We start from the raw sequence: 24,637 nt of genomic DNA, 5'->3' as shown, positions 1-24,637 counted from the left end.
ACTCTGCCCCAATGTCTTCACAGCTTTCTGTACAATCGTACAGTTAGTTTCTTCTCCTTCCAGCTGATGTTCTTTATTACTCATCAGTAATTTTCTTCACTTTAATGGCTCTCTAGGACCAACAAACTTATTTCTGCAGCTTTAAGTTGCTTTTCCACTGCCTACTCCTTGCCCAAAGGGTACCAACTACTGCAAGAAAGGTCTTTTATTTCACCTAATACTTGATATCTCTTCCCAAAGCCACACTGAAGCTTGCAAAAAGTACGCTCTTCTCCAAACCCTGAGATGCCTCTGTGAGAGTCTTCTCAAGCTGGGTAAGAGTTAGTTCATTTCAAGGATGCAGTTTTTTCTAGTTCACGCTAAACTTTGCTCTAATTACAAAGAAAAATGATTGGAGGGCTGCTGTGTATTCACAGCAGCCTGTGAGTTCTGCTCCTCTTCCTGCTGGCTAATTAATCTTACAGATATGTATTGTTCTAATTGTTCTGATTAGCTAGTGATGATGAAGATGAAACAGCATTCAACTTGTCTACAATAACACATAAAGCTTTGATATGCTAATTCTACACCCAAGGTTTTCCTTTTGAGGGAGTCAGCTGGATTTTGCTTTCTCTCTGGTTCCATCCCAGGCAACAAAGCTCATATTATTGCAGTTTGCTTCTGGCTTAAATTCTGTGTCATAGCAGGCAATTAGTAGTTATCTCGCTGCATTACATTGCTGCATTCTCCTGGGGGGTACTGAAGAAGGCATATCCCCTGTGTTTCTGCTTAGTGTATCTATAGGCCTAACTGCAGAACTATATATAAAATTCGAACCAACAAATGTACATCAACACTTAGCCCCTGTGTGACTCAACATCATGTGTCCCAGCAGCGTGCCCTACGTCGTACCAAGCATGGGCTCCCCCAGCTCTTCTCCTCCAGCTTTGGTGCCCATCCTTTTGTGCAGTGGAACAAGTGTCACATGGGATGTGACCCCACTCCCTTCATTTGGCCAGCCCAGGCACTGACGTTAATTATAGAAGGAAAGACATGTAAGGTTCTTTGAGAATTCATTCAGGTCAACATCCAAGGGAGGATTGATGATCCTTCTGTAACTGCTCACAGACCTTTGTCTAACTTCTTCTTACAGACTTTTGCTGATAGGTTTTCTACTGCCTCCCCCCCAGTGCTTTATTACTATAATCACCAGCCTGATCTTTTTCTTACTACGAGAAGAAATATGTTTATCTGGTTATTATTATTTGAACTTTGCAAGAGAGAATCTGAATGCTGTTATGTCCAATGTAAGTGTCATTCTTAAATACAAAGAAGGCTGTAGGTGTTGCCTGTGCAGCAAAGTCACGTTGAGAACCAGGCAATATCACTGTAGTATGTCCTAAAGGGATTAAAAACTGCTTTATAAGAGATATTAGAAATTAATTTAAATGAGAAATTACCATCAGAGAGGCTCCAGAGGGATCTGTGCCTGAGCCAGTGCTGTTCTCTTACCTCAGCCAATCCTTTGGAGTGAAATGAAGCTGTGCTCACAGAATTTGCACAGCTGAAGACATAGATAATGGCACAACCACAGCAATTTAAGACGCAAAGTGAGCAAGTGCTGCTTGAACACGTGTTTCATCCACCTCCGCAGCAAATATCTGTGCATCCAAATCACATCGTGTACTTTGGGGCTGGCAGTAAGGAAAGGAAATGCCGTCTCTTTGAGAGCATTAAATCAGAAGAGGGCTGAGGAGACTGGGAGGGTAAATATGTCTCCAGGCCAGGCTGGACGTGGCTCTGGACAGCCTGGTCTGGTGGTTGGTGACCCTGCACATAGCAGGGGGGCTGGATGATCATTGTGGTCCTTTTCAACCCAGCCCATTCTATGATTCTATGTTAACTCAAGTTGGCAATGCCACGTGGCAACCAGAGCAGCAATCAAACATTTGAACTTAAACACCAAAGAAATACAGCATACAGGAGTGTGTCCTGCTGTGTGACCAAAACATGGCACAGTAACTGACTTTATGGGATGGTGATGAATTGCACGAGGTGTAACAAAGTGGACGGGTCCATTGAGAACCTGAAAGAATGAGTCACTGGAAAAATCTGTATTCGGAGATGATATGTAATTATCTACACGGCAAAAACGCAGCAGGAAGACGCTAATCTTTGGTACGTAGCAAGCTCCACCTGCTAGGGAAGCTGCAGAATGAATCCTGCAACTCCACACGGCTCCTAAAGGTGCCCCATCCAAGGCCGGCTGGAGGTTAGGCTCAGGGGGTCGCAACTGACGGAGCTCTGCGCTGTTTTCCGAGCTCGGCCGGTCAGCTTCACAGGGCACGGCGACGGCACCCGCAGCTCCCTGTAGGGAACTACTCCAAGCCGAGCACCCGGCGGCGCCCTCAGCCCGCGCCCGCCGCCTTCCCCCACAGCGGGCGGCCCCCGCCCCCGCCGCCATGTTGTGGGGCGGCGAAGGAGGAGGCGGCGCGGCGCGGGCGCTCCCGGGCGGCGCAACAGGTAGCGGCGGCGGCGGCTCGGCTGTGCGGAGCGGGGGGACAGGGGGGTGAGCGGCGGCGCTGTCAGCGCGGCGGGGCCGGGAGCGGCGCTGAGGTGCGCGGGGCGGGCGGTGAGCGGGACGGAGCGCTGCGTTGTGTCGCTGCCGTGAGAAGCTGCGGCTCGGGGGGCTGAAGTTGGTGGCAATTCCTCGTCTCGACGGAAAAAGCAAACAAACGTAGTTTGCTTGGAAACTCAGAGGTTTCACCCGTGACGAACATCTGAATCCGCCGATGCGGCGGTGATGGTTAGAAATAATGAGCTGTAGCAGCTAATTGGGTAAATTGGGTGCTAGCTGGGCTTCATTCTTGCGCTAAGCTTCATTTTTGTGCTTCTGCTTTACTTCCCTTTGGGTTCGTCCATTGTATTTTGGTTGTTTGGTTGTTTTTTTCCCCCTGACTAAATTATAGTGTTTCACAGCGCTCTGGGTCCTTGGAGAAATAATTGTCAGACCCCAGGCCCTGCGTGACATCCAGGGGACGAAGAGCATCCCCACAGGTTTGGGTTCGGGCTGCTCTGTGCTCTCTGCTATGGAGAGATTTTGGTCAGCCTCTTCAGTCAGGTGCCCAAATTAGATCAAGTGAGTATGATTTCCCGTTTAATTACTGTCCTGAGGGAATTGCATTTATTTTTTTTTTTTCCTTCTCCTGTTCTGTACAGGGTCAAGGATGTGAGATACAGTAGAGTAGCTCCTCAGTCTGGAACATAATGTTCCCACAGCGTTATCATTTGTGCAGTTGTCCATTGCAGATGTTTCATGCTGTCGGTGCTTTATGGGCTGCATGCTTTCTTACCATTCTGACTGTGGGCAGAGAGAGATTAAGTTAAGAACTGTGTTGTTAATGATTTTGAACAGTGTTGTTGAGAAAAAGCCTTATTCAGTTTCAGGTATTGCAGCAAGGGGGACCATAGTGAGTCTTACAGTAGGATTATTTACAGATAATTCTGTTTGTGGTCTTTAATAGAGAAAAGCAAATTAATTTTGTTTCGGAGCAAAGTAGCAGCCATCAAAATTGAAGTTGAACCTTGGGGCTGATAGCAGTTCTTCATTCATCCACTCATCTGGAGCTGGAAGGGGAAAAGAGATGGGATTTATAAAGGGAAAGGTGGTGTGTGTGTTTGACTTGGAGCAAAAAGCTTCACACCTCATCCTGACCGCAGGTATCTGCTGAGAGAAGACCTGATGGTTAGGTCCTGCCCAGCAGCATGCTCAGCTCTCTGGTTCCTGTTGCAAACAGGGACAGGTATCTCTGACCTGTTAATTAACAGTTTGCAAGTTTCTGCTCTTGCCACGGAAGCAGCATCTTGGCCGGCACGTAAAATTGAGGAAGGTGGTGGTTCATGAGATTCCTTTGGAAGTCCTGAGTTGTTCTCTTTTCATTTTTGAAACTGCCTCAGAAGTTGGACATCCTCATTTTTAATGTTTGTTTCTGGCCTGTTTTCACTTGAAAGGAAATACCTCAAATATCTCTCTTTTTTTTTTTTTTTTTTTTTTAAATACCTTTAAACTGTTTCCATTTGCTTCTGTTTACCTAAAATGTCATTGCAGAATAGTTTAGTTTGGAACGGACTTCTGGAGGTGGTGTGGTTCAACCCTGGCTAGAAGCAGGGCCAGCTGAGATCAGCATCCAGACATGTCGGAAATGCCTCTGGGGTGGAGATCCTCAACCTCTCTGGGCAGCATGCAGCAGGCTTGGCATCCCCTTTTCTTTTCTGCAGAGTTATGCTTCCCACTGCCCAGCTCATCAGCAAAGATGTCAAATGGTATTGGCCCACTGCTCTGTTTCACCAGTTTGGCTCTCGCTGTAAGAATGCTCTTGAAGACCTCATAAAAGCTGTTGGAGAGTCAAAATGAGCAGCACCTGCTGCTCTCCCCTCATCCACAGAGCAGTCAGATCAGAAAAGAAAGCTTTCAGGTGGACCAGGTGTGGCTTATCCAGAATAAATGTGAGCTGGCTGTTTGCAGTCACCTTTTTCTTCAAGCATCTGTACATGGGTACAACAGAATCATCATAGCATCATAGAATGACCTGGGTTGAAAAGGACCACAATGCTCATCTAGTTTCAACCCCCTGCTGTGTGCAGGGTCACCAGCCAGCAGACCAGGCTGCCCAGAGCCACATCCAGCCTGGCCTTGAATGCCTGCAGGGCATCCACAACCTCCTTGGGCAACCTGTTCCAGTGAATAGGATATCCTCCTTAATCTTTCAAAGGATTGTGGTCAGAATTGCAGCCTTTTACATGGCTGAATCGTACCTCTTGCCCTTCTGGAAGATGGGTGTGATATTTACCTTTTTCCAGCACCAGAACCTTTCCAAAGCCACAAAGTCTTGCAGTGACCTCAGCTCGTGTTAATGGCAGCACCAGGCCCAGCTCTGTTCCACGTATAGCATCTGCTGCCATTGATTGTTTTCACATTGTTTTGACTTCTGAAAGCCACTCTTAGTTCAGAGTAATGCCACGTCTCTAGATAAAGAGCTTAAAGGATGGATCCTGACATGTTTTCAGGGGAAGGCTTGACATAAACACGGTCCTTTTGTGAGAACTGGGAGTGCAGTAGGAGTTACGTTTGTGAATTTGTGCTGTTGCTGCTAGGTTGGAGCACTCATTTCATGTGGCTGAGTGGCGTGTGAAAGTCAGTGACCTCTCTTTACCTTTTTCCATGTCTTAGGTGACCACTGGTGGTTATAAAGATAACAAAGAAAACGTGGAGCTAATTGGGGAATTACCTTTTTTATGACTTATTCAAGCACTGTCACTTGTCAGTAGAACACTTGCACAAAGTACTTTGAGGCTCTGATGTTTATTTTTGGTATGAGATAAAACAATAACTGCTGTATTCTTTTAGTTTTAAAATCAGTTTACCATCTTTTAAAGTTGCATTTTCCTTTTGTAGCCTGCACAGAGATGGATGGTGTAAAGGAATACTTTGGAGGGGAAGCACTCCTGTTAGAGCATCTACTCAGGCTTTCAGTGCTAAAGCAGCTATTTTAAGTGATCCTCACATTTTCAAATGCTCATTTGCAAATGTTGCAGGTGCCAGAATACCTCTGGAATTCAGTTTCTGGATCTTTACAGAACTGTGAGGCTTGTAAGCTCAGTTTCTTTTGAATGATGGACTGATATGTGCTGTAATTTTAAAGCCAGGCTAAAAATATCAGCATGCTGGTCATCGTGCTTTTGGTCACTGATAAATCCATCTATCAGGATTTTTAATTTATTCTCCAAGCCTTTCTCTGGAAAACAAGGGAGTTGATTTTGTTTCATAAGGCATTTTCGATTCCTCATGCAGTCCCACATACTTTCTGTATTGCATACTGCAGCATGATACAGGGACTGCAGTGACTTGTTTTTCTGGTGCCTTTAGCAGCAAATGTTCCAAAGACACGTAAAATAGAAATCAGGAAGGAAATGTGAAACTGATGCAGTTTCATTTCTACTGAACTTCAGCACGTTTAAGGCTTTGCTGTGGTCAATAGGGGAATGCAGTCTGGCAGAGCTGGCTACTACTGGGCTGGGTTGAGCTGGTAGTGTGCAGTGAGCACTGCGTTGTGTAACTCTTGTTCTCAGAATACCACATGAAACTCAGATGACGTAACGTGATGATGGAGTAATTCATTGGAATTGCTTAATAGGGAACAATTATCTGAGAGCTATTTTTAATGCTTTTTGCAGTTACAGGTTGTAGAAGAAACGTCGTTGGTCCAGTGCTGCTTTGGGACTGCAGTACCAGGGGCAACAAATGGGATGGGAAGAAATTGGTGTCGGATGTTGATCCTTCAGCTTTAGAAGGAGACTGAAGTTCAGAGTTGAGTCCTCTAGTAAAAAGTTTCAAGGCTGATGCAAGTGAAGCTTCTGAAATGCTGTGGCATCAGTCCTGAGTGCTGTCTGTAGTTCATGATTCAACAGTACGTGAAGCAACGTTTGGGAAGAACAGGAAATAGGAGTTACTCCTCTTTGTTTCTAAAAATATGACAATTGCAATGTAAAAGAATTACCCATTATGGCCATACTATGGCCTATTAAAAACCAGAGCTGATTTCCAATGATGCAACTCTACCTTAGTTCTCAGAGGTCAAGAATTTTAACACTAAATAGTTAAGTCTCCTTTTTTTCAACCATGCTGTTAATGTGTTCAATTACTAAGAATTAAGTAAAATTAAACTGCCTTTCTAGCTATGTATGATTTAGCTCCTTGGGAGCTCCTAGCAACCCAATGTTGAGATGAATCATAGAACCATAGAATGGCCTGGGTTGAAAAGGAGCACAGTGCTCATCTAGTTTCAACCCCTCTACTATGTGCAGGTCACTGACCAGCAGACCAGGCTGCCCAGAGCCACATCCAGCCTGGCCTTGAATGCCTGCAGGGATGGGGCATCCACAGCCTCCTTGGGCAACCTGTTCCAGTGCCTCACCACCTGATGGATGTCTGACTCCAACAACAGTTGATTCCCCGAGTTCATGAAACTTGGTTGTAATGTCAGCACGTTACTTGCGTGCTGTATAGCTAATTGAAGGTTAAAAACCAAGTGCCAATTGAACTTCTCTATTTGTTTTCCTTTTATGACCTAAAAGAGTTCTTGTTCAGCTAGCAAAGCCAGACTTCCACTAAACAACACTGGAGATCCTGAAAACTAGTTACTGCTTTTACACCAACGATTGTACAGCCGTAGTTTGACAGTAGGTGTTGTGCACTTCCCAGTGTGCCACTCATATCGTTTTAAAGCACCCAAGTGTCGTTCTGGTTTTGCCTGTATCTCGGTGTCTCTTAGTTGTACGAATGCTCGGAGGGGCGGTTGCTGATGGGACACAGATGGGGCTGAGCGTGGTGTGAATCTGGGTCTTCAATTTGGAAGGGGAGAGGTGCTGCAGCCTGGCTTTCTTCTGCCGTGGGGCTTCTCTGGCTGTTCCATCAAGGAGAAACAACAGCTGGTTTATCTGAAGTGGAAGATAATAAGAGAAGAGTACTTATGTTACTTCTGCTTTGCTAGGAGGCATGTTTCATTTGTGCTTCTGCTGGAATGGATGGAGGAGGCTCAAAATTCTCTTTGAAAAAGAGTGTCTGACAAGATGTCAAATGGGTGAACTCATCAGTAACCTGCCTTGAGCGTTGCTCATCATGGTTGGAATGAGAAATAGCAGTATAGAGAGAGCTCATCAAACACTGGTGCTTTGCCCAAGTCTACAGTGACACAAATGGAAGGTTGGACTAGATGACATTGGAGGTCTTTTCCAACCTTGGCGATTCTGTGATCCTACGAAATTAGGAGTTGCAATGTGGAAGTTTTCTGGAGCTGCATGGAGCTCACTGGATGGCATCTTAGGGCTCTTGTATGGTGCTGGCAGAGAATTAGAGCTGCATCTCAAAATGGGATCTGCAAAGTTCAAGAAGCAGCGTACTGAGTGCAGTCATGCAAATGAGGAAGTAGGAAGCAAGAAAGAGGAGTGTATTTTAAGTTACCACCCATTCAGGAGCAATTGTATCACTTTCAGTTCTCCAGGAAGGCTTCAACCTACAGCCTGGAATTCCTTCTCAAAGGTAGAAATGGAGAGCTCTTGAGTTTGTTGCTAACGTGGATTTTTTCTTTTAAATCTATCCGCTGCTTTTTTTTCTTTTTTTTTTTTCTTCTTTCTAAACAAAGTGGAGGTGGTGATGTGTCTCCTTGTCTGAAATCAGGTTAGTGAATGTATTCTGTCAGTGTGTGGCAGAGCTGGGTTGAATTCCCATCTTTTTCTGTTGAAGTTCACGTACACATCTCCTACGGGAAGACCGTAGGGTTTCAGTAGTGAGTTTCCCAAAGTGGGACTCCTGTTCTCTCCTTCAGAACATCTTTGCAAAGAAGAATCAGAGCTGGGAAAGCATGAACAGACAGGGATCTGTGTCTTCTTAGCTTGGTGATGCAGATATTCACATAGCAAGGTGAAGTCCTGAGCTTACGTTGCTCCTCTGAACTCTGTGCATGGGCTTCCTTAAATGACTGTGCAAGGAAATGTGGGAGGGTCTGAGAGAAAGGACAGGGAGGGTTTATGGCTCCCCAGACAGAGCTGAGCTGAGCTGGGTCTTGTTATTCAGAGTGGCTTCTGAAGAACTGGGCAGCTGAGTGGAAAAATACCTAGTAATAATAATTGAAAAGAAAATAGTAAAGCCATCACAGTTATGTTTCACAATCACAATGGAAATGGCAATTCTTTTATGTTGCGTGGCATCCATTTTGCATGGTCAGTATAATCAGAAAACCCATAAATCAGGCAAACTGGGCAGAAGAATGTTATGTGAATTCCAATGCCATTTAACTCTTTTTTCAAGCTAGCAAGTAATCCAAGGGTCAGGTGGCTATTAAAGTTGGAAAGGGAAGCAGAGACTTTCTAGATGTTGACATATAGCAGCCAAATGCAGAACAAATCCTTCCATAGGAACAGTGAAATTAATGTTACTGTCGTGTGTGCTGTTCTTTGATTGGAAGAGTTTTTCTGCTGACTTCAGGTGTGTTTTGGCCAATGCTAGAGCCATGACTTGGGTAGAATAGAAACTGGAGTCTAAATGGTGTTTTCCCTTTTTTGAGTACAAAGTAGCAATTCCTCCATGCAGAGATGCCCAAAGGAGTAGCTGACACTTCTGAAGGTGTTGTTGGAGTGGTTCTGGGTTACCTCTGTTGCAGTTGTAAACTGAATCATGGGGTCAAGTCCTGAAAAGGACAGTTAATGGGATATGTTGGCTTGAAATTGCCTCCGTGCAGGTGGCTGCTGCTTGGAAGAAAGCTCACCCCTGAGAGACTGATGCTGATTGGGTTCTAAAACCTTTCATTTCAAGTGCCTTATGCTTTTAAAATAGGCATAATTCACACAAGGTCTCACCTAAATAACACATGTGTTACACTGGGATCCTGCTATTGCAGGGAGGGTCTAAACCAGAAAGTACAAAACAGTAGGAATGGAAAATGATCTGTAATTAGCTCAGTAGCAAATAGCTGTAATATTCATCACAGGCAGTATTTCCTAATTGTTCTTACAGCAGAAATCTGCAGTGCAGCTTCTTGCTGTCCTTGAGAAAGGTGGAAAAGTAGTAGAGGTGTCCAGATGTGTTGCTTCTGTAGTGTTTGCTTTCTTCCACTAACACCTGGGGTGACCAAACCAGGTACTCCAGACCTGCATTCCAGCTAAAACCAGGCATCTGTGGTTTCTCTGGGGAAATATTTTGGAGAAAGAAGTGATTTAGGTATAAACATAACAAAGGTTGTAGTTAAGGTTGTTCTTTGTAAAATGACAAAAAATATACCAGTCACAAATTATAGAATTGTAGAATATCCCAAATTGAAAGAGATCCAACAAGGACCATTGAGTCCAACCTGTGGCTTCACACAGCATCATCCAAACCCTGTGGGCGAGAGCACTGTCCCAACGCTCCCTGAGCTCCAGCAGCTCAAGGCTGTGCCCAGTGCCCTTGGAGCTGTGTTATGCCCACTGCCTTCCAGGGCAGAGCCTTTCTCTAACATCCAGAGAAGCTTTTTTCTTTTTTTTTTTTTTCCCCTCCCTTTATCCCTCATTCTGACCAGTTCATATGTTGTCTCAATGGCCTTCCTTTCCCTTCCTTCCCTTCCTTCCCTTCCCTTCCCTTCCCTTCCCTTCCCTTCCCTTCCCTTCCCTTCCCTTCCCTTCCCTTCCCTTCCCTTCCCTTCCCTTCCCTTCCCTTCCCTTCCCTTCCCTTCCCTTCCCTTCCCTTCCCTTCCCTTCCCTTCCCTTCCCTTCCCTTCCCTTCCCTTCCCTTCCCTTCCCTTCCCTTCCCTTCCCTTCCCTTCCCTTCCCTTCCCTTCTCTTCCCTATTGAGGGAGGGAGCAGAAGCTGCACTTTGGCACATCTCAAACAATTAACAAGTGCTTGAAGCACTGAAAATTTGTTTACAAGAACTGATGGTTCTACCCTTTAAATATAACATCCAAGCTTTCATGTTTTCCCCCTAAATGGCAGAAGGACTTTGTGTTGTCTCCAATGGTCAGTGGGACACCTGATGGTGTTGGGTGGCAAGCCGGATTTCGTGCTGTTCCTGGCATTGATGGAAGCTGAGAAATGAGTTCACCAAGCACTTCTTCTATAATGTTTTGCAGAAATGAATCTTTTGTGAGATGTTCTGTGAGGTGTTCTGGTTGTAATGGCTGTTTTCTCATCTTTGTGGTCTGTTTAGGCTACTGATCATCATCCACAAGTGCATGTGGAAGTGCTTACTGCAGGCCTGCTGTCTCAAAGTGACAATTATCAATTAAAGTTGATTTTTAAGAGGAGGTATAGTTGAGACTCCAGGAGCATCAGAACAGGGCAGAGAAGCTTTACTCATTGAAGCCCATTAACAATCCAGCTTGCTTTTCCCACTGGCAGCTGAGAGTGTAAGAAGCTCAGTGTACATGAGCCAGTCACATGCTTCATCAGACCCAAGGACTGCAAAGGCTGACTTTCTCTGTAGCTGACTTGAAAAATGTATCTTGAGATTTTTAGGCTTTAGGAGTGAATCTATGTTGCTGTATTGTGCTTTGCTCTGCTGCTTCTGGGGGTGTTGCTCAGCATCCCGCTGCTCTCCTGCCTTCAGGTTCTCTCCTGGCCCTCCTGGCAGAACAGCTTCTGCAGCAAGGCATGCTGTAGCAATGTTTAATAACACTGGAAGCATTTGTCAGGAGAGCTATTCATAGATCTCAAGTGTCTCTTGCTTGTAGAGCCTAGGAGGGCTTGCTGCAAGCAACCTAAAAATACCCAAATTCATTTTAGAATTCCTCTCTTGGAAAAGATCCAGGCTTCCTTTTTTCATCTTTCTGCAGCTGATGCCTAATGTCACCCTGAGAGACCGTTTGGACTCGTCTGCTGTTTCTATTTATATATATGTGTGTGTGTGTGTTCTGTGCGTGTGATACATACACAGGTGTGTATCTTACATATATCCTACATAAATGACATGATATATATGTAATATGTGTGCATCTGTGTGTCTGTACAGAAATAGAACACATTGCAGAGCAGTATCATTAGCATACTTGAAATTCATGGCTATTTTCGATTTTCTAATGAAACTGCTCTGTAATGTGTTACATTTAAAATATGGATATGTTGTTCTTCCCTCACTGGGCAGTTATATGAGCAATGCAGAGTGAGTTAAGTTAGGATGCAGTGCCCTTCTTGGCTCATTTTGGGGAAGCACACATGGCTATGATGTTTACAGGTGACCCAGTGAGAATGAATGGATGACATCCCATCACAGTCACCTGATTTTACATGGCATTTTCAGGGTGTATAAGCATGTGAATAATAGATATTAAAGTGGATTTGTAAATAATGGTGTGTAAATATACAGAGGCAGGATTGTTAATGTTGGACACGGGCAGGAATGTGCAATAGGCACAAATAGCAGAACTGGAACACTTTCTTTCCAGCTGTGTCCGTTTTGGGATGGGATGTGCAGCAGTTTCCTTGGGGGCAGGGGAGCATGGAGTTGAGATGCATTGCTGATGGAAAGAAAACTGCAGTTTAGGGCCACTAGGATGATCAGAGGGCTGGCACATCTCTCCTATGAAGAAAGGTTGAGGGAACTGGGATTGTTTGGCTTGGAGAAGAGAAGGATCTGGGGTGACCTCAGTGCGGCCTTCCAGTACTTGAAGGGAGCGTATAAACAGGAGGGGGAACGGCTGTTTACGAGGGTGGACAGTGATAGGACAAGGGGAATGGTTTTAAACTGAGACAGGGGAGGTTTGGGTTGGATATTAGGAGGAAGTTTTTCACCCAGAGGGTGGTGAGGCACTGGAACAGGTTGCCCAAGGAGGCTGTGGATGCCCCATCCCTGCAGGCACTCAGGGCCAGGCTGGATGTGGCTCTGGGCAGCCTGGTCTGCTGGTTGGTGACCCTGCTGTGCAGGGGATTGGAACTAGATGATCGTTGTGGTCCTTTTCAACCCAGGCCATTCTATGATTTTTATTAGGGCAGTTCTTTTTCCTGAGTGCATCCTGTCAGAGCGTTCTCTTTGTAAATCACTTTAGGAGTGGGTGAGTTTGAACAGTGATTGTTTCTCCACTTTCCTCAGCAGAAGCATTCCATACGGAGCTGCAGGTGAACTTTTTAGTGTAGACACAAGTTACACCAAGGAGCACGCTTTGGGCATGCGGGCCCCCCCCTTGCCAAGAGAGTGCTGCACCCCATGCTGTATGCCCTGAGACAGCTGTATGTGTGCTTTATGCAGGAGCTGCTAAACAGTCAGGACTGTTTTCCTTTAAAAATGTGCCACTAGGTACAAGACTGCAAAAAAAATAAAAAAAAATAAAAAAATAAAAAAAATTCCCCACCCCCTCCCAAATGTAAATTCAGCTTGTTCAGCAGCAGTGTGAAGCCCTGCATTGTCTGCTGTCGGAAGTGGGAGCTGAAGGGGACAGACGTTCCCCTGCTCAGCAGGAGCGCGCGGCGACGTTTTGCCCTTGTTGCATTATTAATGGCACAATGTTTTTATTTTGCAGATGGCTGAGAGCTAGCAAGGCACTTTCAGGACCATGATGGCTCAGTTTCCCACGGCTGTGAATGGTGAGTAGCTCAGTTCTGGTTGCTAAGGTAGGGGTGGGAGCATTTGTTTTTATTTTTTGTTGAAATGGCCCTATGAAAAAGCAGCTCATCTTAGTACCCGCAGCAGCGTTACGGACAGTTTGCTGCAGACTGCTTCCTGTAGTTCAGCTTACCTTGTAAGACTGGGAGAAATTGGCTGCAAGCATAATTGTGGCATGATTTAGATGCAGAAATGCCTAGAGCATCTAGAAATCTCAGATCATTTAAAGGGGTGAGGAATGCTGGTCTTGTGTTACGAGCACTGACTGACTGCAAGTGGGAATATGCAAAGTAATAGCTGATTTGACTTGCATACCTTTTGTGTTATGTAATGCAGCACAAAATTTGTTTCGTTATAATATGCTACTTAAGCTGAAATAGTAGAATAGTTGATCAATTTACTGTGTTAACTAAAACAATCTTTCTTTAAAAGTAAGAAAAACTTAAGAATCTTCCTCTCGATTCTGTGCTCCATGGAAACTTTTGGATTTGTTTCTTGGTGATTCTCTATCAAAGATGTATGAAAGACCAAAGTTCAGAATCGTTTGTGTGTATATGTGTATACTGGAGCTCACTATTTCTAAAGCAAGCTTCTTTGTGAAGGCACAAGTTGCAGCTGTCTGCTGAGAAATGTTATGTTTATGTGCCGTTGTTTGCAGAGCTGGCCAAAATGGAAAGACAAATATAGGAACAATGCTGTGTGCTCCAGATATTCCAGATAGGGAGTTGAATGATAAAGGTATTTCTTCTCTGTGAAGATTACTGCAGGACTGGAGGGTCTTCATTTAAGCAGTTTAGAAAATCATTGCTGCTAAAGTGAGTGACATAGAAAAAAAAAAAAAGTGCTTCTTAGCCAAAGCAAAGTGCTCAGAATTCAAATTTAAACTGTGTTACGTGTTTCACGTGTCATAAAACGCCTTTTCTTATGCAGACAGTTGCAGTTTGATCTGGACTTTGTTCCACAGACTTAAAAGAGAAGTAAAAGGAGTCAACATATTACATTTCATAGAGAAAAAAACTACGTATCACTTCCACTTCTTGGGCATCATAGAAAAACAATTTTCTTGTCATTGTGTGCTCTTTGCTCCCCAACTTAAACACAAAATGCTCTTCAGAGAAGACACGGATTTGTGCTCTTGGCTGTCCCTGTGGTTGATTTACACATGGACTATTCTGTCTCTTTGGTTTGGCTCTTTCCTCTTTCTGGTGAAGGACTGCAGGTATTTGACAGCAGTGATCACATGCATGACTTGAACTCAGAAAGATGTTAGCTTGGAAAAGTGGTCTTCTTCTTCATCTGGAATCCCTTGTACAGTTCAAAAGGGAACTAGGCCAAAAGTGCAGTTCTGTTGTGTCAAGAAATGAGTTTTACTGTGTTGAAATACTTAGTAAGAAAATGTGAGCTAGCAGGCAGCAGTTAAGCTCACAGTGTATTTGAATGACTGTGTGTGGTTTTGCAGTGATATTTCTCATCAGAATTGATTAAATTTGAAACATACCAGGCAAGGAAAAAAAGAGTAGTTTTAACGTGATTTCTGGATAAATATTGAGAAATTTTTACTACTGAAACTGTTCTGTAATCTGTGTTCCTCTTCCCTGCTACTTCCTACTACTGTTTGCATTCAAATTACCTACATTTAACACTCACTGCAAACCTCTAATTATGGTATTGGACACTGGTAATGACTTCAAGCATTGGATGAAGAATGCAGTTATGCATGAGGCAATAAGACCCATAGGCACTCCTGCAGCCCAAGAGGAGAGCACTGGCTGCCTGCCGTGGGGCATTGACCCTTTTTTTTGCTCTCTACTAGGGGAAAATTGTGGGTTTTTTTTTCTGGGGGAAGAACCTCTCGTTCTTATCAAGGTACAAAGTCTTAGCTTTTAGGTCATTAATTACAAAAGTAGTTTCTGTTTCTGGTTTATTTTTGGTGCTTGGTGTTAAAAGCTAGCAGATAGCCTGTGTGTGCAAGTGAGCAATTACATGGTACAAAATGACACCGGGGTTGAGAACTGCAGGGTTCAAATAATGAAGTGAGATACTTACATCATCTCAAATAATGTGAACAGAAGAGTCTGCAGCACCTTGTTTTCCACCTGAGCAGAGAAAGGGAAGAAGGTTAACTCACTTAGCTGCTGGAGTTCCAGTTCAGAGACTTGAATTCACGGAGGGCACCTTGGGAGCTCTCCCAAAACTGATTCTCAAGACTCTGCAGCCTGAGCATGTGGCTGACAGCCAAGCTGTGTGTTGGGCTGAGAACTGGCATATTCTTTTCTAACTGTGTGGTCACACGTAAACTTCAGCTTGGTGGGACCTTCTGTGCTCCTGGGACACATACTCTTGCTAAACCACTTACCTTTCCTCTCTAAAGATACACAAGTACACAGTGAACATCTACAGAGGAGTTCCCTTTGACCTTCCATTTTGGTCCAAGGTGACCTTTGTGGGTGTGTTACTAACAGGCTGGAAATGCAGAGAGGAGAAGCAGGACTTGAGGAGTGCATGTTGATTTTTATGGAACTCAGGATGCATCTGCCAGATCTGACAAACTTAGTCTAAATGTAATGGTTGTGATGACTTGTTATGTGAACAGGCAAGACCAAGTGATGCCTTTCTGTGGGAAGGCTGCAAGTTGCAAAGCATGCATACAGCACCAGATAGATCACAGACATTGGAGTCTACTGTGAGATCCAGGTCTAATCTAAGGAACTCGTCTCAAATCCTCTATGAGTGGCATTTAGTTAAACTAAGTATCAAATACTTTCAAAATTACATTTCTAAAGAATCAGTTAGCAGTTAAAAATAGGATAGGAACTGAAACATTAAAATGGACTTCCACGTGATTTATCTTTCTGATTGCTGTATCTGTCATAAAGCAGTTTTCCCTGCCATGTTTTCTGTTACAACTGGGGGGCAGTTGCAAGATGTTGCTGTTCTCCCAACTCCTCTTCTTCTGCAGGTTAGAATTTTTCAGACAGGCTGGATCTTGGTTTAGGGAGATTGAATCCTGACAGTCCGGCAGGAATGAGGAAGGCAGTTTCTGCTGATCAGTATCTCACAGAGTTTCCTTAAGTCCCATGGGAGTTCTGGGACAGTGGTTTTCCTGTTTATGTTTTTGTTTGTCTTTCCTCTTCCCTCCTACCACCTGTTTCCTTTGATATAATGCGTAGTGGTCCAACAGGAAAACACCTCTGGTAGCTGAGATGCAAAAAGTAATACTCATAACTCCATTTCACTTTCTTTTTAAGCTTAATAATTCAAGCTGGGTTTTAGTTAGTGAATTCAGTGCAGAATGGGATTCTGGTTCCACTGTTGTCAAGAACAATGCATTCACAAATTGTCTTCTCTATTTAAAAAGTCTATCTGAAGATCCCTGGTCTGAAATTTCTTGGAATTGGTCATCGCAGTTCAATTAAAACCTTAATGGGTGCAACATGACTCTTAACCTTGTTAAGAGTCAGGCATGGAAACTGCAGACTTGGATATCAGCAAGTGTAGATAAAGATACGAGCTGAATTACAGCTTGTAAAGGAAGTATCGGAACTTGTTCTTCCACCTCAAGTAAGGCAAAGGAAATGAGGGAAATTCAAAGACAAGGAGAGAAATATTCTGTGGCCTTGCTTACATTTGTAAATTAATTTCTGGGTTCTGCATGAGGATGCGGGTTTTGTTTGACACAGAGCAAACCTCTTGTGTTTAAGTAGGATAGACTTACATGTTCCACTATCAAACTGCAAAACATTAGGTTTCCAGTTGCACATCCTGTATCAGATATGTACTTCAGTTCTAAGAAGTGAGAAATAGTTCTGTAGAATTGCAGGAGTATCTTGCTCATATGTAATTTTGGAAGCTGAAAACAGTGAGACATGGAGGTGAATAATAACACAATAAAAGGAGCAAGGTTTTAATGAAGGGGGCATCCTGTGCTTTCTTTAGTCTCCAAATTTTGTGGGTAGAGTCAAACAGATGAAGTTTATTAGAGAGAGAACTGGCTGAAAGGGAGAGAAAATGGAAGTACTAGACTTGGTCGTCATAGTAGTGAAATTCTACATGGATTATTATCCTGGGACCAAACTAACTCGTTTATTATTTATGGAAACAACATTAATACAGAGCACGTGTATGCTGGTTTGATTTTCTGATGACACAAGGGGTCATCTTCCAGGGAGGATTCATCAGGAAACACTGCATCATTGATTCAATTCCATCGCGTTTCCATTGTGCTTCCTCAAGTAGCTTTGTAGTCATGCTGCTTTAGGCTGGAAGAATTTCTGCTGCGTGCTGGGAGCCCAGGGTTGGGCTGTGACTAAGGGGGAAGACAACCGGATATCTTAGATAATCGTGTAATAATTGTGTAATTGGAGGGAAAGGAAATGCATGGTAGAACATGATGGTGAAATAAGTGATACTGTGTGCTGTTGCATAACGCAGTGCTATATGGCTGCCCAGGGAGGTGGCGGGGTCACTGTCCCTAGAGGTGTTCCAGAACCATGGACAGTGGGCATAATGGGGTGGATTGGGTTGGACTTGGTGATCTTAGTGGTAGCACAAAGTTCAGTAGAAATCACAGAATGGCTGGGTTGGAAGGGACCTAAAGGATCATGAAACTCCAACCCCTTGGGAATTGGCTGTTAGTGTGTTGGGATGGAAATCTGAATGGTTCTGGGATGTTCTGGTCCCTGTGGTCAGGGAGGAATCTGAGCGCCATAAGGCAGAGCTTGGTTATGGGGAAGGAATTCTGTGTTGTACCTCCTGCAGGCCAGACGTGATGACCTTGGAAGTCCTTTGCAGTCCTAAAGCAACCTTCAGCATTAGTTGGTAACTTGGCAAATATCACCCACTGAGTTACTTTAAGCTGCCTTGTCTTGATAAGGTTTTACTTTTAGGACTGTGTTAGTTTTTGTAAGGTAAGACTGTGCTGAATGGGGGACCAAGAGATTCATCTTCTGTAATATGTCTATAATTTAAGCTGCTTCAATCATTTTGGATGCCAGTGAGATTTCCTCATGGTTTTGTTGCACCTCAGAGCGTATACTTAAAAAGGCAAAACAAAATGTTTAAGCAGATCAAGGAATACTTCCCCAAAATGAAGCCAGAGCCTGAAGGCTTCACTGTAGGGACTCAAACATCAATCTGCCATATGGCAGAGCTTCACAGGACTTTGGCTATTGAAAATTTTTCTCATCGTGATAGAAGGATGAGCTCCAGCATTTTGGGAATTGCCCTTCTGGTCTGATAAACTGCTTCATATGGTTGGTGCAACTTAAGGTTGTTTGTCATAGTGTGAAATACTGCCTTTTTAACATCAGCTAAATACTGTGCCTTCTTGAGGTCGTTATGGCCTACGCACGTTGAACAGGCCAAAGATAATATTAATTGGTATTGGCAGAATGAGTTCAGGTTTAGCCCCCTAATCATAATAGCAAGAATAAACCATTTTTAGACGTTGTCTGTAGTCTGTTGAGTGCATTTATACAATGCTGCAGTGTTACTTTAATTAGAGATGTTTTAGGTTTGGGCTTTTCAGTATCCTGGATCAGTTGTTGAGACATCTGTTGTTTTTCTTACAATTGAACAGCCCTCAATCATAACTGAGGCAGCTAGAAGGAGTGAAAGGCTGGAAAATTAAATAAATAAATAAAAAAAAAAAAAACAAAAAAAACACCAAGAAACATTTGCGGGACTGAATTTCTTACCAGTACACAATGAAATTATTGAGCTTACAGTTGGCAGAAAATGTGTTGGTTTTTTTTTTTTTTTTTTCTTTTTCCTTTTTGGAAGGGACTCATTGTCTCAGAACACCTGGGAACCCAAAGCTCCAAGTGCTTGGAACCAAACTTGTGGACTTTTGGCTCCAGAAGTCTCCGAGTTTGTTAATATCTGAGAGTCAAGAGAGTGTAATGCTCGAGGAAGGACTTGAGCAATCATACTCCTTATTTGGAGTGATTATATTGACTAGGATCTCCCAGCTTGGAATGATGGATACAATAAATGCGTATAGAATGATAAATGACCTTAGGAAGGTGACAACAGAGTGGTAATTCATTTCTCATAATAGAAGAATTAACCAGTATCAAATGAAAATACCATAGGCAGCTATTAAACAGAGCACTTAGCACAGTGTCAGTTAAGCTCTGAAAGCTGTGGATGCCAAAAGGTGACGTGGATTCCATGGTTGATTAGATATAGGTGCATTTTCATCCCATTAATGAGATACATGTCTGGATCAGGGGCTACACTGGGGGCTGAGAAAATACAGTGAGGAAATGCCACCACAGGCTCACTCCATGCTTTCCTTCCATGCCAGGTGTTGGGCTTGGGAGCTGGCTGCTCAGCGAGGTGAATAGTTGGTCCGAGCTGGCAGTCGTTACCATGGCTTGTTTCTTAAAATATCTCCTAATTTGTTTTATTCCACAGATAGCTCAGGAAATGCTTCTTCATTCTTCCTTCTGTCTCACTCTTCCTGTCTATTTTTTTTTCTATTTGATGGTGGTTCTCTTTTCCTCTTAGTCCCAGACTTCCTCTTCAAATCTGAGAAACTGGAAATATGAAGATAATAACTACAGAAGTTACTTAAAGGATATAACATTATTTGAACGAAGTTCTGCTCTGATTTTATGTCAGCTTTTGTTGTTGTAAGAGGATCATTTCCTTTCCTCAACCTAATTTCAAGGTTCATTTTGTATCCTCTTCCTTTTTTTTTTCTGCCAGCATTTCTCTCAGCGCTCAAAGATTTGTTAGCTGCTGCAGATGAAAACTGACCCGAATCTTGTTCATTTTGCTGCATTCCACAGAGATTTGCTAGACAATGATTAAACAAATTGTCCTTTTGTAACTTTTCAATTAATTAGTAGGGTTTTTCTGAATGCTGGTGGGCAGCAGTATAAAAAGAATCCACTTTGAGTAATGAAAGACTTTAATCTAAGCACCGACAGGTTTTCTTCCTGAACAGTGCTGATTAAAAGCTTTAACTTTCCTTATTAAACACTTTGATTCTATACAGGTTGACGGCAGTTCACCCAGAACAGCTGCTGGCTTGCCCTAAACTGAAGGATAAGCATATCTTCCAACTTCTGTGTCATGTTGTGCCAAGGAAGGCTGCAGGGGCTGCCAGCTGCAAGTATGCTTACGCCAGCAACAAACAGAGGCAGCCTTTGCCTCCCAGGATGTGGGAGAATGTGGCAGAGGACCTTCCATTTTATGTTGTGATCACATTCCTTTGAACATCTCATACCTTCTACTGAGTTTCTGTAGTTGTGGCTTTATGACTGTATTTGTCCCTTTTCTAAGATCCATCAGGAAGTATTGAGATTTACAAATCCATGTCAGTGGATAGAAAAATGAGATTACTTTACATGCACCCGTCATGTAAAGTAACTCAGTGATTACAGATGATTTCAAGAGCATTGGTTTTCCAGTTAGGCAAAAAGGTACTTCATATTTATTGCTGCTATTGAACTGAGATTTGGGGAAGGCTGTTCAAGAAATCTTGTTTCATTAAAACTTCATAGAATAACATTGAATGAGTTGACACGAATGCTAGAACCAACTAGCACGAAAGGCAGCACACCAGTGTGCACTTAAGAGTACAGTCGTGTTGATACTCATGTTCTTGCATTAGTGGAGCTTGGACAGAACTCCAAAAAGATCTTCATTTACACATTTTGAAAAGGAAATTGATGCACTTTGCTCTGTGTTTTTTCTTTTAAAACGTTTTGCTGGCTGCGTTGCATCGTGTTTCAGTGGAGTTTGGCAATAATTGAATTAAAAAGGAGCTTCTAAAAATGGATAGCCATAATGAGCTAAATGAACTGTGATTGTGTAAATATAGTCATATCCCATTGTTGTAACTTGATAGTTTAAGTGCTTTGGAATCATCAAGTTGCACTGTGAAATTCAGTGGATCATCACTGTAAGCATCAACTGTAGGCTGCCCAGAGGGGTTGTGGATGCCGCATCCTTGGAGGTGTCCAAGACCAGGTTGGATGGGGCCCTGGGCAGCCTGGTCTGGTATGAAATGTGGAGATTGGTGGCCCTGCCTGTGGCAGGGGGTTGGAGCTTCCTGATCCTTGAGGTCCCTTCCAACCCAAGCCATTCTGTGATGCTATGACTGTGCTATGATGTATCTTACACTAGATGAGGCGGTGTGTCTTTAGGTTGTTGTAGGGATTATACTCATTCTAAAAGGAGTGTCTTTCTAATTGAGATCACAGCATGGCAAAGTAGTTCTCATGTTCATTCTTTATGATAGGTTTTGTACGTAGAAGTGGTGTTTCAGTCACGATGATCACGTCGGTGAAAATAGGGCATGGTATGGAATGCTGTTCCTGTGTACAGGGCACGTGAGTAAACAGCCCCAGTATTTAATTTTAGTGAACTACTGAAGCTAAGGCTTCCTAATGCACCACAATATGTAGAAATGCTGTACAAAATAGGGGGGGTACGAATTATACCCCACAGTGCAACATCTGCTTCTTCTTTCTTCACGTGTCTGTGAGCGTGCCCTTCAGTTAAGCAGGTGTTTCTTGGCCAGTTTTGCTGTGTGGAATAATTATTTTTTGGACAGCACATCAGAGACTTTAAAAAAAAAAATAACAACAAAACCAAAGTCTTGGCTTCAGAGGGCACAATTCATAGAACTTCAGTGAACATATGAAATGGAAGGGGAAACCCAGGAGCTTTTTCCTACTGTTGAATGAGCTTCAGCTACAGGTGTTTCCTTTGTAACAGTGTGTGTGTGTGTGTGTGTGTTAAAGAAACTGCTCAAGTTGTCCTTAAGCACAGACATGCCCTTTTCTCTCCTTCTGGCAGTTGCTGCAGTGTTGCCTTGTACTCCCAGAGCCTCTGTGATGCTTTTTGGGTGGGACAAGAAGTAATGGGATTAATGTGTGTGTTGGGAAGGCAGGTTGAGTGTGGGCTGTGCTGTGGTCCAAGGATAGGGGAGCTGGGAGTCAAAGATGAGCAGGTAGTGTTTGGGTGGTCAAAAAATCTACAAAAATAAAGAGAAGTCGACAAAAAATAAGAGAAGCAAGTACTGAAAATATTAGAAATGCTGATAGGGAATCTGGGAAGTACTGTGTGTTTGAGACTCTTAGTGTGCTTATCCAATGCTAAAGAAAAATGAAAAGTATGACTCCATGCTTCATTTGCCTCAGTTGGGGTCGTTCAGTTTGTCCTGTTGTGAATATTTCTGTGGTGAACTTAATTCCAGTCTCCCTCTGTATCTGTAGGTAGGGTTATCCCAGTAGGTCGCACACCAAGCAGTTCTCTTGAGTCCACTTGATGGGAGGCAGCAATGAGTGCTCTGGATGGTTGAACTGTGGAAAGTCCCTAGTTATGAAGCTGCAGGCAAGGAAATTTCCCCCTTTTTAAACATGGGGATAAATATTTATTTAGGATCATTATGAAATTTACTGCTAGATTTTTTTGTTTGTTTGTTTGTTTTTGGATGGTTAAAAAGATGGTGTATAATCACTCGTCCTCGTGACTTACATGTGCAGGGAGTGCTCTTTCAATTTAGTTTTATTATCTCAGTGGAGTTAATTAACTTTGTAGCTCGTAGGAGCATAGTTTTTCTTAGAGGGTACCAAACAAGCAGCACCAACCAGTGAGAAACAGACACAATTCCCCGTAGAATGTGATAATGCCTTGCAGTTTTCTGCAAGTGAAGAAGTTGCCTGTTCTGCTGATAACACCAGTGTGCACAGCTACATTTGCCCATAGCTAATACTAACCAGTGGCAGAAGTTTCACGGCAGCGTTTTGAAGGCTGTTTATTGCTTTTCTAGAACTTCACTTTCTTTCCTCCCCTCTTTTACATTTGCAGGTCGCCCTTTGAAGGAAAGGAGTGTTTGTTTCTGTTTTGTGTTGGCAACCCATCAAAGCAAGTCCTTTAGAAATGCCATTAGGACTCTGCATCAGGCTGATAACCTTCTGAAGAAAACAGACTGTCCCTAGCAAGGTCTATGATCTTGTCATAAACAGACCCTAAAGTTCTCTTAGGAAGATGTCTTTTGTTTAAAATGAGCTTAAAGGAGCAGAAAAAGTTGCTTAATCCCCAGCATAGATGCTTGTTTCCAAACCAGGCTCATCACTGCTTCACCAAGGGATGTGTGTGTGCCTCTTCCCCAAAGCTGTGATGGAAAGGCATCCCCACCCACCCAAGTCTGACCAGAGGAGCTAGATGCCTGCAGGTTGATTTATTTTTGTGAGTCATGTATGATGTGCTGTGATTAAGAACTGGGGCAGTGAGAAATGAAGAATGATGAAAGCTCTGGGCAAGCTTGGTTGTTCCCTTTGGCTAGATCTGGCTTACCAGCAGCACGTCTCTCAGCCTGGGGACTGAGAGGTTTGGGCAAAGGACTGTTGAGGGAATCGAGAGATGTTTAATTGATGTGTCTTGGTGGCACATTTCTCTTTTTGTTTTTTTTTCCTGCAGGAGTTGTCTTCCTATTGTTGCACACTTCAGTGTGCCTGCGATGCTACTGATTTAGTGGAGTGGTACACTTCTTTTTCATTGATCTGTCTCTGTCGTACATCAGAAGACGTTCAGTGGGCCAGCAAACTTGACAGTTTGTGTATCAGGCAATGCTGACAGGTCAGATTTAGCTTACAATTGCTTTGAGAGGTGACCACAGTATGTCTGAGGATAGTATCATGTTTTGATAGTGATTTTGCAGGGGGGCTGAGTATCAAGCTACTTTTTATCATCTTTGGTAAGTCTTTATTGTGATGGCCTCGTTTGTACCGTAAGTAAACACGGTAATTACTTTGAAGAATGGTTTCATGAGGCACTTTGTGGACCTGCCAAAGCCTCGTGTTCAACCCTGATGTTCAAAGGGTTGATTTCAGATAGACTGATGTGGTATTTTTGCTTGGAGGCATCTTATTTTTAATGACACTTTCAGTACAAGCGTTTTTTGTTCTTATTATTCTTATCTTCAAATTGTAACATCAAAAGGGTCACAGACACCTGGTTAAGCTGAAAAGGAACCCTCACAACACTTTCACCTTCCCTCTTGTGCTGTTCTGTGCTCTTAATTTTATTTCTTAGCTTGTAAAGAATCACAGCCCCAGGAGGACTTTGGGTATTCCTTGCTCCACCCTGCTTATCTCAGTTCTGTTTGGAATTTACAGCATGTTTTCCTGCAACTTTTTAAATTACAAGGTGCTCTGTTATCTCCTCTTAAATGTCTTTAATGTTGGCAAGTCTTGAGAATGCTGGTAGAATTATTGAAAATGAATGTTTTCTTTGAATAATGAATGTATATTTTTTTATATGTTTCCTTGTTAGTAGAATATTCAGGTTACCTGGGCTTTGGGCTTTAAGATCTATTGTGTTATTTTCTTCCATGTCTACAAAAGCCCTCAGTGGACAAAAGGGTATCTTTATGGAATAAGTTATGAAGGATTTATGGTTTCTTTGGTACAGGGAGAATCTGAAATTCTTACCTTGGAAAATGAATTATTGGCAGAGGGTCTTTTCAGGATCTATATTCTCTCCATTTCACAGAATCACAGAATGGCCAGGCTT

The 24,637-nt window shown here is 43.2% G+C and overlaps 1 protein-coding gene across 5 annotated transcripts in view; it reads left to right on the top strand.

The window, feature by feature from the left end:
* The first annotated feature begins 2,378 nt into the window (after nucleotides 1–2,378).
* Nucleotides 2,379–24,637, top strand: part of ITSN2 (intersectin 2) — a 67,790-nt gene continuing 45,531 nt past the window's right edge. The window contains exons 1-2 of one of the 5 annotated variants that reach the window (XM_085218114.1): nucleotides 2,379–2,502; nucleotides 13,023–13,086. In XM_085218114.1, the coding sequence (XP_085074240.1) occupies nucleotides 13,056–13,086 (31 nt within the window). In that variant the 5' untranslated portion in view covers nucleotides 2,379–2,502; nucleotides 13,023–13,055. The other 4 variants (XM_085218115.1, XM_085218116.1, XM_031552618.2 and 1 more) reach the window with 4 other exon arrangements.

The sequence above is a fragment of the Meleagris gallopavo genome, chromosome 2 (assembly GCF_905368555.1).
Source record: "Meleagris gallopavo chromosome 2, MGAL_WU_HG_1.1, whole genome shotgun sequence".
NCBI lineage: Eukaryota > Metazoa > Chordata > Aves > Galliformes > Phasianidae > Meleagris > Meleagris gallopavo.
Note: the sequence above shows the minus strand (reverse complement) of the source record. Positions and strands in the feature narration are given on the sequence as shown.